The sequence below is a fragment of the Diuraphis noxia genome, unplaced genomic scaffold (assembly GCF_037042655.1).
Source record: "Diuraphis noxia isolate RWA-SAM2 unplaced genomic scaffold, SU_Dnox_SAM2 contig0004, whole genome shotgun sequence".
Lineage (NCBI taxonomy): Eukaryota > Metazoa > Arthropoda > Insecta > Hemiptera > Aphididae > Diuraphis > Diuraphis noxia.
This window is the reverse complement of record NW_028301714.1, coordinates 45,443,947-45,461,058: the sequence shown is the minus strand read 5'-3', so window position 1 is coordinate 45,461,058 and position 17,112 is coordinate 45,443,947. Positions and strand designations below refer to the sequence as shown.

The 17,112-nt window shown below is 33.3% G+C and overlaps 1 protein-coding gene across 3 annotated transcripts in view; it reads left to right on the top strand.

The window, feature by feature from the left end:
- The window catches only part of LOC107167929 (protein tyrosine kinase 7), a 139,358-nt gene that overhangs the window by 113,262 nt on the left and 8,984 nt on the right, over nt 1-17,112 (top strand). For all 3 annotated transcript variants that reach the window (XM_089225671.1, XM_089225669.1, XM_089225670.1), the window contains 6 exons: nt 5,814-5,961; nt 6,091-6,267; nt 7,637-7,770; nt 11,420-11,627; nt 15,299-15,412; nt 16,152-16,574. In XM_089225671.1, coding sequence (XP_089081797.1) covers nt 5,814-5,961; nt 6,091-6,267; nt 7,637-7,770; nt 11,420-11,627; nt 15,299-15,412; nt 16,152-16,574 — 1,204 coding nt within the window. The remainder of the gene's footprint in view (nt 1-5,813; nt 5,962-6,090; nt 6,268-7,636; nt 7,771-11,419; nt 11,628-15,298; nt 15,413-16,151; nt 16,575-17,112) is intronic.

Below are 17,112 nucleotides of genomic sequence, written 5' to 3'. Positions count from 1 at the left end.
CCGATTCGAGTTGTATATAATTTATTATAATAACAAGTACTGCTGAACACACACAAAACACAGAATCCGTTCGTACGTTTCTCTACGGTCGCGGCCAATTTATTCGAGCCCACTCGTTTACCCTCAAAACCGATTAGTATATAGTATATAGTGTTGTTATTTGGCGCGTGATCGGTTACAGATAAGCAAAACGAAATATTACTATACTCACGATGTAAATAATCATTACTATAGGCATATGCATACCTTCTATTATTGTAATACGAGCGCATACACCTATATAGTCGCAGATCGCAACACTACAACGGTGGGTTCAGTCGCTCGCTGACAGTCGTTGTGTGGTTTGACGCCGCCGACGAATTTTATCATCGTCGTAAAAAATACGTAATATACACACGGAATAGTATTATTATCATTATTATTATTATTATTATTCTGTTGTATGTGTAATACTATTATACCTACGCATTTCACATCAACCACCGAAATAACATAATAATATTATATGCGTATAATCGTATATAGGTATTGTGTACAAACGTATAGTATAGGTACCTACTGTGTGCACAGAGCTCTCTAATACCGATATTCCAATTATCTGATGTTGGTTTTTGATTTTAATGAGTTTTACCTCAAAGCTATACGGAATTTAAACCGCGAACACCTATTCGAATATAAGTATGTTATATAACCACCTATATATGTTATGATATATATATATATATATATAACGGCTAGCATATTATACGGCGTCATCGACATAATAATTATTATATTTTATACAAGCAGCCATCGGCATAAACATAGTATACAACTGTAGCAGAATATAAACATCAATTCGTCTTTGACCTTAATTAATTCTAAGCCTCGGGACTTTTTCAAAACTCATACTTTAAGAGTGTGAAAATCTGTGTTGTTGAATCAATGTTAGGTATGTGTTGGATGATGTTCGGCTTATTTTCATTGTTTTTGCTAATCCAATAATATATAACATTATTTTATCATGATACACGAATCGTAGTGTCGGGCTATATTAACTATGATTTTAATGTTAAATAATATAATATCGGTACCTACGTGATGATGTTTTATGGTGGGCTATATTACAAATTCACAACACTAAACGTGCATTTTCAGCCTCTAATCATAGTGTAATAATATGTTTTCGACATAATAATAATTATTATTGTTTAAATCTTGCAAATTCATATCATGTTTAAAATATCTTATTCACGCCAAAAGATTGAAATTCAAAATACGTTGAAATTCGATTTCTTTCTTTTCCATTATAGTGGTGTTTCACCATATTATAATAATATTTCGATAAGATTATTTGATAGTGTTGTGTTGTCAAGTGAACAAGAATAAATAAGTTTAAAAAAAATCTACGAAACCGTGAGGTCCATATTTCATTATGCGAAATTTTTAAAATATAGTCGATTATTTTTTTTTTTTTTAATACAATCTCTATTGTATCGCCTATCATAATACAGTCATAATAATTCTTACGACTAAAAATTTAATAACCTATGTGGCAATTTAAAACCGAAAGCCTAATTTTTACAATGTACATTCATGCTCTTGGAATTTCCTTCTCTGAAGAAAATTTTGTACTCTTGTATTAATAAAATAATATAATATTACCTTGGTAGATATATACACAGGGACGGACGAATCGGTATACGACTGTGTTTAACGATAACTATAACAGATGTTTTTTCGTGTTTGAAATTTTTACTTGCATACCTACTTTTATTCTTTTACGAAGCGACGTAGGATACTACAAGCAGACATCTAGACAAAATATTTATAGGAACTTGTTGGTTTTTTTTAATATTAATTAGACACGGGGTCTGTGATACTTTACTTACTGTGTATCTTACCTTATAATAATAAACTATACCCTGAGATTTTGACCGCGTGGTTGTGAACCTGAAGAATATGATTCTAAAAATGTTTCTTGCTCTTATAGTCTTACCGCAATAATTCGTATACAACTCTGTATGTAGTGCGTATTATGAATTAACCAATTAACCCGTTAAAAGTTCCGTGCGACTCTCGGCCCTCCTGTCCTGGGCTGATAAGTCTTCGAGATACGTGCTTGTTATTATCAAATTACCTGACCCCTATGATATTCGAGTTCAGCGCGATATATTCATTATTTGTTTTTGGCTTTTCGTCCCAATTAAAACGCTCGGATACTAATAAACTGAGAGATGAACATCGTGAGAACGTCACGACCTATAATAGGTGCCCTCCGCGTCACCGCGTCCACAAGTACATATTGCCCCGCACACACTTATCACGTATACATCATACATGGACACTGCGTTACAACATTTTGTTTTTCAAACTCTTATACTTAAGGAACATGCGTAAGTGGTCGACTGCATTTAGGAACAATTTTCGGCCATTTCGTCTGGCCACAGAGAGTTTTTTCGTCATTCCTTGCCGACTGCGTTCGCTCTGAGATCCAAAAATAATATTTTTAATTCCGTCCATTTGAGTTGTTCTGAAAATTAATCGAGGAGTAACATAAAACGCTGTGCATCAGCGTATACAATGCGTGATAGAATTTAAGCTGGATTGTCTGATTACATTTTAATTAGGTATAGGTGTACCCTATCTACTCAAATCATGTCATAGATGGATAAAAATGAATGAAAACGTTTTATTTTCTAATGTTGAATTCGCTGAAATGAGTGATGCTGTCTACACATTTCTATTTTATTGTAGTTCTCTTATAGGTTTCTAAATACATGTTTAGAACACATTATATCCCCGTTGTATTCGTCCGTCCGTTATACGTCCGTTATACAGTATACTACATAATTATACTTTATACGATCAGTGCAGTATTGTCCGTAGTTACTTAAATTATGTACATGGAATTATAATGTATTGCACTATATTAAAATGTGTTTAGAAACCGTGAACTTAGCACGATCGCAGAGTAGGTACGCCTTCCTAACCTTGTTACTTTTGACATTAATCACGTCAAATTTTGCTGTAAAATTTAAAAAACAAAAAAACCATATTATATAGGTACAACATTATTAAACAATTAATATACAAATATAAAAACGATAGCATTATTTTGTTAGAAATTGACTTTTGACCCCATATAGCGATTACCCGCGTATACATATGATAATATTATTATACAAAGCTTTGATACGCCTGGGGGCCCGAGAAAACGTCGCGGACCTCGAGCGTCTGCGAAAGACGGATACTGCAGCCGCCACACCACATATACGGTTATATATGTACATGTATATTAAACGATCTTCTGTAGGCTTCTAAATCATGCGAGCAACATCTGGTGACGAGGAAACTCTCTCCGGGCTAATTTTATCGTGTTTTATTGCCGCGCGTTGTATTTCCCGTTCCGCGCGCATATTGAAGAGAGATCGAGCCACGCCACAAGAATGATTCATAAAGCCCAGTAATCATTATTATTATTATTATTACGACGGTTTGGTAGGGGGTGAGAAGACGAGGACGTCAGAGCAAGCACGGGTAGAAATAAGGCGTGTGCGGCTGCAGTATAGTCAGCATGTACATATACATATCTACTGCCGCCGTATAGCTGCGGTGTCGAGCTTTTGCTGCCAGCGAACGGTTGTACATTATGATATTTTATGTAATAAATCACTGTAGCGAAATACAAAACTGTGTAACAGATGTACTCTCGTTTAATAAACAATCCGCCACCGCCGCCGTCGCCGTTGACGTTGTCGTCGCAGATTCAACGCGCACTATACGCACGTAACAATACATATTATTATTATTATTATTATTATTACTATTATACACTGTTTGTCTGTTTATAGTAAATTATTATAGTATGTGCAGACGTATGTCTTATAGTAAAATAACATATAATATTAATCTCGTCGGGGTGGTGGCTGCTAGGTTGACAAAAACAATCGTTAAACTTAGTGTGTATATGAAATCTTATGATATTATAATCGGCTGGCAGAAAAAAATTATAATACATCGACATTACTTCTAATTCTGTGAGGAGAGTCGGGTCGCAATTCTCCGTCGAAAAAATACTCATTAACGTGCACTTATATACTACTTTATAGATACTATATATAGGTCAAATTTCGAACACGTAAAACCTAACCCTGCAATATACACTTATAATATAATATATAGTACTGTCACTCGCTAAAAATATGTATACTTATATTATGCTGTATGTATTAGGTTCGGTACTACACGCGCGAGATACCTACTCGAGTGAAATGTGTCTATTGTGAGTGCGTATTGTCCCGTCGCCTAGAGGTCTGTGTGTACATATTATACAGAGTTCAAAAGAAGAAATAACTCGTTTCGACTTCTTTTTAGAAACACTTCGGGACGTCTTTACAGCTAGCGTACACAACATATATAATATATAGTATATACGTATACGAGGACAACTACAAACAATCCCGAAAGTGTGAAACGCGTTTTTTATTTTATTTTTTTTATAACGTAGGTATATAATTTATATGCGAGTGCTTGAGCTAAATACATTTTATATGACAATTTGTGAATAATAATAAGAATAATTCTGTATTATAATATATAATATGATAAGTAGAATCGTTTATCGCCAACTAGCGGTCAAAGCAGGTGATTTATTTTTATGTAAGTGCAATTCAAAAAATAAACAATATAATTACAATAATGAAATAGTTTGCATGCATAAATAGTATGTATTATCGGTACGTTATAACGGATTGTCGAATTCAACTTTTGTGAAGATATTTAATGGTTTAGGTATATGATATTTTGCCGATGATAAATAACAATTATTTAGTATTTATTTCTAAGATATTATCGTTAGTTTTAAAACTGGCCAGCACGTTAAATTTTCATATACAGTTATTATCTTGACTTCTTGGCCGTGTAATTTCGATGCGATGAAATCACTCTCACCAATAATTATTTTCGCCCAATATGATAGTCTGTTAAAAACCATATGTATGCGGAATAATATGTTTTTGAATTTACAATACTTATTAAGGACCTTGTTAGTGTTTATAAAAAGAGTGTATATAATTTACATTATAAATTCTCAGACGTACCTATATAATCAACTGTTGAATCAATCATAATATAAACGAGTTAAAGCCATGTTGTTGGTCAATATTTTACATACCTACGCGATAATAACTGACATCGGTCGATGTGCAAACTAACACGCGGTCCGACGTTCCTAGTCGGGTAAACAAAAAAAAATCACGTTCGAGAAAATATGGGTTCCAACGCAATTATATTGATTATGGCGGGTAATAATTTCCCGTGCGGTCATCTACGACTTCTCTGAGGTACAATTCGCTGTTTGTTTCATATATAAGTATATTTACAATACCTCGGTTGAAGTGAGACCCAGAAGCCAATATATTATTATTGTGTGTTGTAGTTTTGTGCCAAAAACCTATCACCGAGTACGTTGAACAAATTTCGATGTACACGTGTATTCTCTCTATCGACTTATTTGAACTATATTTTTCGATTTCATATCAAAACGTTTTCGCTGCGATTTAAACGACGCAACGTTCACTGTACTTTATTGATCATATTAGTCGCCTTGTGTACAATGGCATCGACCATATTTGTAGTACTTATAAATAAACGTTAAACATAAATGTTGTTTGATATTATAGACTACCTATAATTATTATAATATTATAATATTATGGTGATCGTTTTTTTTTCTCGCCGTTCGGTTTGAATTTACACCCACCTACTGAAAGTCATTATAAAATATAAAATAATATACGGTTGTGATTTAATGTAATTTGTATTATTTACAGATACTGATCGGTAACATCAACACGTACTTAGAGCACAAACAAGAACTGAATCCTCCGATTTGGGCGTCGAAAATTAGATTCTTGCCGCACAGCTACCACACCCGACAGGTGTGCATGCGAGTCGAGCTCTACGGATGTCCGTGGACAGGTTAGTAGCATTAATATATTGTTGTTCTCCAATAAATTTTTCGTATGAAGGACATCTTTAATTTCAATATTATGTCACTATTATTCAAATCGATAATAATTCGTATAATGTGGTACGTGTTGTGTTCAGATGGCATTCTCAGTTACTCGATGCCGCAAGGCGATAAACGCAGTCCGGAATGGGAATTTTATGATTCCACGTACGACGGATATTGGGACGACGAATTGCAAAGAGGTCTTGGCCAACTGACCGATGGAAAAGTCGGAATGGATAATTTCAGAATGGGATATTATGACACTGAAAGAGGTAAGTACCTATACCTATACCCGTTGTTTTATATAATATTTTGATTATTGTATTTATTAAAAATTATCAAAACAGATGAATATAAGTAGGTGTAGGTAGATAAGTAAGGTAAGAAGAAAAATGGTATACATGTTATAAATTATTTTCTGTTGTAACAATTCTTATTATTTCATGTTTACGTAATATTTCACTTTTGATGGCATAGAAAATGAAAATGAATATTAATTATAACTGTTATAAGCCTATACCTATTTACTCACTTGAAAAAATAAACTTAAGTAAAAAATCAAAATATACAATAATTAATAATATATTATTATATTTTACGAGCTATGAATCAATAATTGTATTGTCGCGTACTACATAATGTATTTTAATATCTTTAAAACGGTACTTATATTATTATTGTGTATTCATCGAACGGTACCGAACATTTGAAAATCTTTATAAATATCTCTGTTCGACCAAATAAAATATAGCTAACGATATTCCAATAATATTCTATCTCCTAGTTCAAAAACAAAATTTAATGTATCCATTTATACATAAATGTTTCGAAGTTTATCGTTGAATTTGGCGTTCGACGTTACATCACAGTTCAAACTAATGTATAATAAACTACTTATATTTGCCCATATTATACTCCAAGTTCTCAAACCTAAAATATATTCATGGGACAAGTTTTTTCAAAGTCGGTGTAAACATTCCATAAACCACAATCGTTATGTTTGTTGCGTATTTCTAGTTTTCATGAATAATTCAATAAAAGCTTTTTATACAGAAGAAAAGAGACGACCACTTACTCTAGATCCGTGTGGTAGAAATAGTTTTTTTCCCAATTTTTTTTTTTTAACAATGCTATGTCCACCATATAACCTAATGGACCGTGGTAAACGGTCTCTTTATTTTCAAATTATATGAGAGGGTAAAACGTTGATTTTTTCCGATTCATATACCCAAACGATTCGGCTAATCGCAATAATATTATATATACTTACCGCCCATTCTCCATCGACCTTATTTTATGTAGCTAATATTTCATATTTTTTCCTCTCAGATAATGTTGGAGTTATTCAATTATTTTGATCTATAGATCAATATATAATATTATACAAAAAAATATTATTTTTCATGATAGTTACTTACTATGATCTTTAATAATTTATTTTCAGTGTACTGTCATAATATTTTATGTTACCTACATTATATTATAGTATCAAATGAAAGCATAAAATTATTTTATAAACAACATTAACAATATGCCTGTGATGTTATTATTATAATATCATATATGATATGATTTAATTTATTTTTTAAACAATTTGTATTATAATTTTGCATAAATTTCTAACAGGTATAACTTTTTCAGGTCAAGGATGGGTTGGTTGGAGAAATGATACGAGAAATGGTCAAGCGATAGAGATCAAATTTGAATTTGACAAGATCCGAGAGTTCACCGGGGTTCATATATATTGTAACAACCAGTTTCAAAAAGAAGTACAGGTAAACTATTTCTCGTTCATAAAATAATTTAGGAACAGTATTATTATTTATTCATATTCGAGTTATATGGACTATACCCCTATATTGTGTTATATTTATTAACAATAATTTATTCTTTCTAAAGAATGTCGTATTTGCTGACGTCTAATCGAACCCATTAAAAAGCACCCTTGTATGCCACAGCGGTAACACAATTATAATTCGGCGTTGTCTAACCCCAAAGTAGAAACGAATTCAAAAATCCGATTATAAACTCACAATCTCCCCGGAGACAGTTGGTATATATATAAACTATACTTAGGAGGTGAGGAGAGAGTGAAATCTGCAAACGAATGCAAATTGCGTCTCGAAATTATTAATAATGATAATAATGACATGGCGAATTTATGGTAGAAAATCCGGTAGTAGGTCTCAGGGATGACGGCGACGACGAATTCTGAGTCTCTTCTCTCGCCTTTAATATAACGATACAATTACGCGACTATAAACAGATTAACGTTTTGTATTTCGAAAATTCGACGTGTTCGGTGTGTGTTGAAACATTGGACGGCCATCAGACACGAGCAATTAAGGACGTACCTTCTGCTGTCCATCGATAAAAGGGACGTACGTTAGGGGAGGTTTGTACACGCAGACGTAAATGGTTGTCTGTAAATATACGACTGAAATATATAATATAAATATCGATTAAAGGGGTCCAGGAGTATCTAATGTGTGATCCATTATCCGTGTATTAAGAACAAATATATACATATATATGTATATAGATATCTGCGTAAACAAAAATTACAAAAATTTCCAAGTTAGTGTTTTTATATTTTATCCTTTTTCTCGTCGAAAAATCAAAAGCTTATCAATATTACACAATATATTATATTATAGAATTATGATTTGATAACACGATTTTACTCGACATCTTATCGACACAACAATTCGAGATAAACTATATTTTCACAATAAACAATGTTCAACAATTTATACAAGCATTCGTGAATAAAATTATTGCCTTATAACTTTATAAGTCTAATCTATGATGATGATGACTACCATATTTTATTTTTTGAGACTCTTAAAGTAGCTTGTGATAATATTCTCCTATCTTTGGACACCCCTGGTAAATGCGTACGTTACACATAGATACACACAATTATGTTGGTGCGCGGGGGATGGGTCGGTCGTGAACGCGTTATTGTTGTATTGAGTTGTTTTACTAGGGGATTTTACGATAATTAACAGATAACAATCTATGTAAGCTGCTCTTGCACCACGTCCTGCACGTGTTATGCCGAGACCATTGTTTGGCTGTATAGAAACACAGAACACACACGTGACCATTCGCACATTGACCTTTAAAAATGAATTTTTTTTTTCAAACTCATTAAGCCGTACCTATATTAAAATGTGAAACAACTACAATAATAATATATTTTTCCAACGCTCCGATCGTTTCTCAACTGCGACGAGCCGCAGTGTGCTGCAATTGATCAACGGATATATAATCGGTTTGCCCGTTTTGGAGAGTTCAAATCACGCACGTGCAATGACAAAATAGGAAATACTACGGTTGCATTAATTATAATAATCCGTAGGTTAAAAACGGTCCACCTAATCACTGTTACAGTTTAGGTACACGCGGTCCAAATCAACGACATCGTTAACGTATTGCAAAAACGGCATACCTATACTAATCCTCAATACGCAACAACATCACATCCGAACCAATTAATTTAACAATTATAAATTTTAGTCGTAGAAACGTATATTATTATTATTAATCTATGTATCTATTAATAACTATATATATTTTACATGCATACCGTAGGGTCGTTGCCAACTATAATATACCAAGAGTTGTGTACATTTCTCATAAACTAGTTTCAACATTTCCCATTCGCTGCTTAAAAACGACTTAAACAAGTCGCAAAAGTTTTTTGTGCCTCTAATTGCGTTATTCATTCCCCGTTACAAATCTGAAAACTTTTATGGGCTATTGGCCAAAGCAAACCTCGCGCTTTCTAGATGCCTGTACACCACTGTCCTAATGTCAGAATTTTTTTTTCTTGAAAACTAATTTCTTAAAACTTTCTCGGAATGTTATTGGCTTTTTTCGCATTACATGTAATTTAATCAACAGCGTTTGTAATCTTAAAGTGCTCCTTAAAATTAGACGCACCCTATTACAGCGTTATATATCTTACCCTATCACTTTCGATTAGTGATGAGAGGTTCGCTTTAATTTCGCGCACGTATGCCGAAATGAGTTTTAGCATATTATACACACATACCTAATCGTCAAACCTCATCATGCATATAATATTTATTAAACTTTTGATAAAATAACGCCGCATCAACATGCGTGGTGTATATAGCAGAATATTACTAGACCCGATCGAAATCTGCAGCGTAATAATGTTCTGCGATATAACATATATATATATATATATATATATACAACACAATAAAATTCCGTCGGGACCTAAGACTTCTTAATTCCATTATATATTTTTCATTATATTTTCAGTTTTTACTTTCGTGTAATCATCATAAGCTATTAGATTTTGATCGACACAATAATATATTCACTTACCGGTGTAATTTATTGTGTAATGAACATAGGTACAAGTGTGTCAGTGTGGTGTTACAAAATTTAAATATAATATAATTTTGGTAAACTCGTGGGCTTAGTATAAATAATTTATATATTCTATATATTTTAACAAAAAACAAAACAAAAAAACCGCGCGTATTTACGAAACGTATACATGATGGGAACGAAAAACGGGCGTTAATACTTAATATCGCTGAGATGCGCCTTACAGACGAGGGGAAAGGGTGACCGATTTGTAAAACAAAACGTTAAATATTTATACTCCCGAGGATATTGTATATTGTTGTCCCCGACAAAAGGAATTTCGAGTACAACAATGATTTACGTATTATTTTAACAGTATTTTAACCGACGGCACGTGGACGCTATACTGCTATAGTAAATCTTCCAATGATGTGTTGACACTGCGTCCGCCAGTAATGAAGATTCATGTGGTACATTAACTGAGACCGTCCTACAAGATATTTTGATACTAGAATAAAACCTACTGCCATAGACTATTAGCATGTACGGGGCCAAAACACGCAATAAATCACCGTATGCTCGAGGTCTCGACATATATATATATACATAATATAATACACGGACAATGTGCCGTAATAGCCGTTAGCGTGTGTTGGTGTGTGGTGTGTACCTACCTATATATTGTCACATTTTATATAGTCACAGATTATTGATTGGTGGTTGGCGTCGGAACGCGAAATATATTTTCTAGTTTCGAGATTGTCTCGTCTCATCATATGTAATATGAAAAAATCTGTATTCCCCATAATACAGACGTGCACAGCTATACGTTAGTGTTCTCTGTTCTGACGCACGCACGCTGCACGCTGGCGTGGAATGAAAGTATTGTAAACTCGAAATTGGCTTACAATTTACAAACGTTTGTGGAATAAAACGATATGAGGTTTATTTATCTATTGGTTTTTTTTTTTATATAGAAAAGCAACTCGTCGTCGACGACTATAGTATATACGTCTTTTCCGTCGATATTGTTATTATGTCGTACACGGAGATTTTAATAGAAATTTCGAATTTCAGGTGTTCTCCGAAGCGAGTATTTTATTCAGCGTGGGAGGAAAAGTGTACTCGTCAGAACCATTGACTTACACCTACATGGAAGACAGGATATTTGAGTCGTCCAGAAATGTCAGCATCAAGTTGCACAGGAGAGTCGGCCGTTTCATTAAGCTTAGGCTGTCTTTTGCTGCCAAATGGATCATGATCAGCGAGATAACTTTCGATTCTGGTAAATATAACTAATATAATATGCATTGTAATTAGTGTTGAAAAAATGTATTTTAATAAAATCAACCAAGTGCATATCCTTAATAAGAAATCACTGAAATTAATTACAGAGCAACTGATTTTGAATTATTTATAATATTCATAGAAAAGTAAGTTACTAGGTTGATTTTTTCGGTTTGAAAAATCTAATGGGGTCGACTCGCTAGTCGCTACAATACTTCTGTATGCATTCCATGCGTTTGTCTAATTATAAACGCGTAGTTTCACGAACCCTGATATTTTTAATACCTATTAAAGTGAACCATTATTATTATATGGTCGACAATTCAGGCTCATATATCACTACTCGGCCACATTTTAAAGCACAGCTGGATTGATGTGGTCTGTGACTTTTTTAATCCCGGTGAATTTTTGTATTCTGGATTTCTCCTCGCTCTCCGCTTTTAATCAAATAAATAAATAATATGGTGAATATGCCAGGTCGGCGTACCAGAAATAACTCGAGTGTGTTAATCGAAAGCATTCGACTGAAAACATGCTTATTTATACCTGCTCGAGTACGCCCTTCCCCTACCCAAAACGCACCCTTCCCGCTATCTTGCACATTCCGCGTTTAAACAGAACACTGTATTTTATTTTATGAAAAAAAAAAAAAAATTCTGCAATATAGACTCGCATCTTGTACGACCCTCGTATGTACATAAAATATGCATATATATTTTTTAAGTGAGATGAATATGCATATAATAATATGAAGGCAATATAAAGTGTTACTGCGAGCGTGAATACGCACTACGGTATACAATATAAAATCAAAATGAAATCTTGACGGACGCGTTTGATATTTAAAACTTTAAAAGTAGATTTCTTATTAGGTAATGATAGCAGGTATGTTAGAACTTTTTCTATCTCACACTATGAAATATAAGAGCATATTATCATTTTTTATTAATATTAACTATTATAAAAAAAATCATATATTTCTGAAGTGCAAGATGTACCTACCGATGAAGAGTATATACTTAAAACTCAACTAAAGAAAAATCATAAAAAAAAAATCTACTTTTGCTTTACACTAGGACAGGTGACTAAATGACGACAGTTCTTAGGAAATTAAAAAAAATAAATAAGTGTTTTATATATAACCAGGAAATATGACATCCCCTTGTCCCGTGGGAAACAATAAGTAGTCGAGAAAATGGAAAAAGTAACATAAATCTCGAGAGGGTTACGTATTTATTTTCATTTTTTCCATCTACTTTTGTCTTGTTTGGTTTTTTTAATATATATATATATTTTTATTACACTGCAGCATAAGAAGATTTATAGCTTACCTGAACGTTTTCGGGGTGTAGGCAAAAGTGGTAATGGGAAAATCGCCCGGGCCCCATGCCGTATGTCTGCGAGAATATATACGAGCGCTGTCGACGGCAAATGGGAAAAACGGTTCGGTAACGGAAATATATAGTTACGCTGTAGGATACAAATCCCTCAAAGATACATACGACGTAGTTGCAAAATAAAATTATACTCAAACGCAAACGACACACGAAACATTGTCTAATTTATAATGTATATTAGTAGGTAGGTTTTTGCCGATGAGAACAAAACATGAATCGATTTTTCATCGTTCACTAAAACATCATTGCCACCGCTCGGCTCGATATTTATATTTATTATTATGATAATCACCTTACATTTGTTGCCTTTTCGTTCTCAAAACATGGTTGGTATTTTTTTGTTATCCTCTTGTTATTCTAAATCCAAACGTCTTTTTTATTCACTGTATACGACTAAAACGTTTGATTGTACCTACGTCAAGTTTTTAATTATTCTAGTAAAATTATACTTACTCCGTCGGTCCACTGGACTGCACGGTCGTTGCCGTTATGTTGGTGGAGAAATAATCTTTCAATTATATGTACTATTCGTAGCCGGTTTTACGAATCGTTTAAACCACTTAAAAACAACCACAAACTCCGAGATTTAAGACTTTAAACTCTTACTCGTTTCAATTACCAAAAACAAAGGTCATAAACGTTGTCGGCGTCTTCATTTGGACACCCTCGCTGCGGAGACAGATGTATGTAATGGGTAAGGGGAAATGGTTAGATGGCTCGCGGAAACAACCTTTTTAATATCGACCCTAATAACGGTTTTATTTTCTCTTTCCTTATTTTTGCCCCTACAAAGGATCCGGTGAAGGGCATTTTAAAGGAATTTCTAGCCACGTGCTCATAATATTATACGTAGTAGGTTATGGTGAGGTGTAGATTTATGAGAAAAGTTTTGCATAAAGATGTTACCATGATATACTTTGATCTGCTTGTGTAATGTGTGCTTTACATAATTTTCCTTCTTAAATGTTTCGCGTTGTGTGTTGTAATACTTATTAGCTAAAATCTTAAAGCAGTAGTTTTAAATTATCCAAGAGTAGGCTGCAAACATAAAAACGTGTATAAATTTGTTTTATTAATATCCTAAATACCTTTAATAGTCAAAGGTATGACAAAAATAATTAATAAGCTATTTTATTTTCCATTTAATCAATCATTTTTCTGTTTTGTGATTAAGATTATACCCGAATTCCATACATTCATAAAATAATTGCACTTGAAATTAAATTTAAAATTGGATTTTAATTTTTATCTGTACCTATAACAAAATAATAAAAATCGTAAAATATTATAATAACGTTTTTTTCGCGTCGGTAGTTTTTATTCACTCGGAAGCAGGATAACTATTATATTTCCATTATTTAATTTTCCATTATTTAATTTTCCTGAATATTTTGCGTTTTATTCTTATATTTTAATAATTTTTGGTGCTCGCATAAAAAAGTGCAAGAGCCGAGCTGGTTTTTTAAATCGTCGAACCGAGTATTTTTAATTAAGAACTTTATATAAGTTGCCTGTCCACTGGGATAATAATGACAACGAAAATTGCGAGACCCTTAATTGCCGCGGTTTTTGAGGTGCTCTTGAACAATGGGCCTACGTAATTGCTTCTGGGCCCTCCTACTATCCCCATTCCCATTATCTCGGTCTACCCGCTTTAAATTCGTTGCTTTTTAACTGTGAAAGACATTCGTTATGCAATGGTGCCAAACCGTGTGCCCCCTTTTACACTCTTGTACACATGCAAATTAATTGCCACACACAATACTGGATGTGAGTATACATGCTTTAGAAAAATGCCTTAAATATAAATAGTCACTGTATAGTATAGGTATTCTGAATTATATCACAAAACACGACATTCGATAGATTTAAATTTGTAATAACTAAATTAAAATACTTTAAAATATGAAATCTTGATTTTATTGTCAATTGGTAGTTATTTAATTTTTACGAACTTTAAGTTGTAATCAATTTTCTAACCCAATCTTAGTGTTGTCATCGTACTCTACACTAATACTCTTTGGGATATTATTGCTAGGTATAGTTAAACTTATTAGTTTTATCAAAATAATTTGGATAGCTTTTAAAAAGTGTCTCTAAACATTAACCATTTTTATAACAATCAAAATGGTATTATTATGACGATGATTATGCAATGTTACTAATTAAAATAATTTAACACTAATACAAAGTGTTATATTTTCTTACTGACCATAATATTCTGTTACAAACAGACGTGGATTTTAAATTTCCGGCTATTTATATTTTTCAGATGTCGCACAGGGCAACTTCTCTGAGGAAAGTGTTGTGCCACCAGAACCACCAATTCAAAAGGACGGATCAGCAACGAAAGACCATCAGGATCCTCTGAGACCAGAACTTCCAAGTACGGCAACTATAAAATATTATTATGATAATAAAAAATTGCGCATAATACATAAATTGTTATTAGGGCATATTTTTTAAAGGTGCATATTTTTTAATCATGTGATTTTATACAATTTGTGATGAAAATTAAAATAGGTACTCACCGTATCTATGTTTAATTGTGCATTTACAGAGTTATTTATAAGTGGTACATTGAAGAGACCGCTATTGGTTTTTTTTTCTATTATTATTGCAACTCGAATTGAGTACATACAAATTTTATTTTTCAGTTATGGCAAGCATACTATTATGATAAAATTTCAACCTTAGTAATTAGATATAATACGATACTTATCTTTTATTTCTGAACGATGTTCGTCATTCCGTAAACGATAATAATACATAATATCCAGAGGCGTATTTAGGCACAGGCCCTATAGGCCCGGGCCAAGGGCGGCAAATTTCAACAATTTTTTTTTACAAAATTAGAAAAATTATTTTCATTTGATGAAATCAAACTCAACTAATTTTTGTTCGCTCAAAATTAATCATATATCTACATATATCTCAATGTATTTTTTTAATATAATATTATAATATAATAAGTTGTATATTTAAATACGTTTTAGAAATAATTATATAGGAAGGATGAAGGGGGAGGAAGGCGGCGAATTGGAAAGTGTCTAGAGGCGGAAAAACCTTAAATACGCCACTGATAATATCCATGTCTAATTATGTGCCATTCATTTTTTTCTCAGTCCCCACAGCCAAAGACGAGGACCAGACTTACATGGCGATCATCATCGGCGTGCTGATGGCTGTCATCATACTGCTAGCAGTAGCTATTTTCCTAATCGTGTCTCGGCACCGACGGAGGAAGTGCTTTGCTAGCCCGTTGGTAGGCAAGAGTGCGCTAGCCACGGGCAACGGATGTCCGGGAATGTCGTCGGGCAGCAGCTGCGGCACTGGCGGAAGTTACAAGGAAGCCGGAACAGGCAGCTCGGTCAGCCACCACGGCGGCACCGGCCACGGTCATCCGGCAGGCGCTGTCAACGCTCACCTGCACGATATGGACAGACTGATCCAGTTGGACGCCGAACCTTACCAGGAACCGTACCACGCGCACACGCCGTTCTACAGTTACAGTACCGTAGTGGTTGGCCGCAACATGGATTCGGGTAGTAAGTATAATAATAATATCAGATTATAATTGTACTTTTTTATTAAATCAAATTAATTTATTGAAACTTTTTTTACAATGAACCCGAAATGAACTTCTTAAACATTAAAAAACCGTGTTAATTTACATAATTAATCGCATGATGGTTTTCATCTCTCTCTGCACATCGCCTACGTACATTTCATCAAGGAAAGTTAATACAAACTATTAATTTATCAAAATAATTAATTAATACAACATAATTATTTAGTTTAACTACTATAAAGCTCAACTGAACTTTTAGGTGTTAGTTCACCACTAATTATTTGAATTACAATTAATATTCGTTATGCCAAACCCAAATATCCTGAATAAAAAAAAATCATGAACATGTTTTTCAAATGTTGAAAAAGTTCTGTGATCAAATATTCTTTCCTTGAATTTTTTGAAAAATATTTTTACTTCTTAAACCACTTCATTTACCAATCAATCCTAAGACGCGTTTCAATTTTTATTTTGGTTCGTTAAGCGCATACACGAAACGAGACAGATTTAGCATA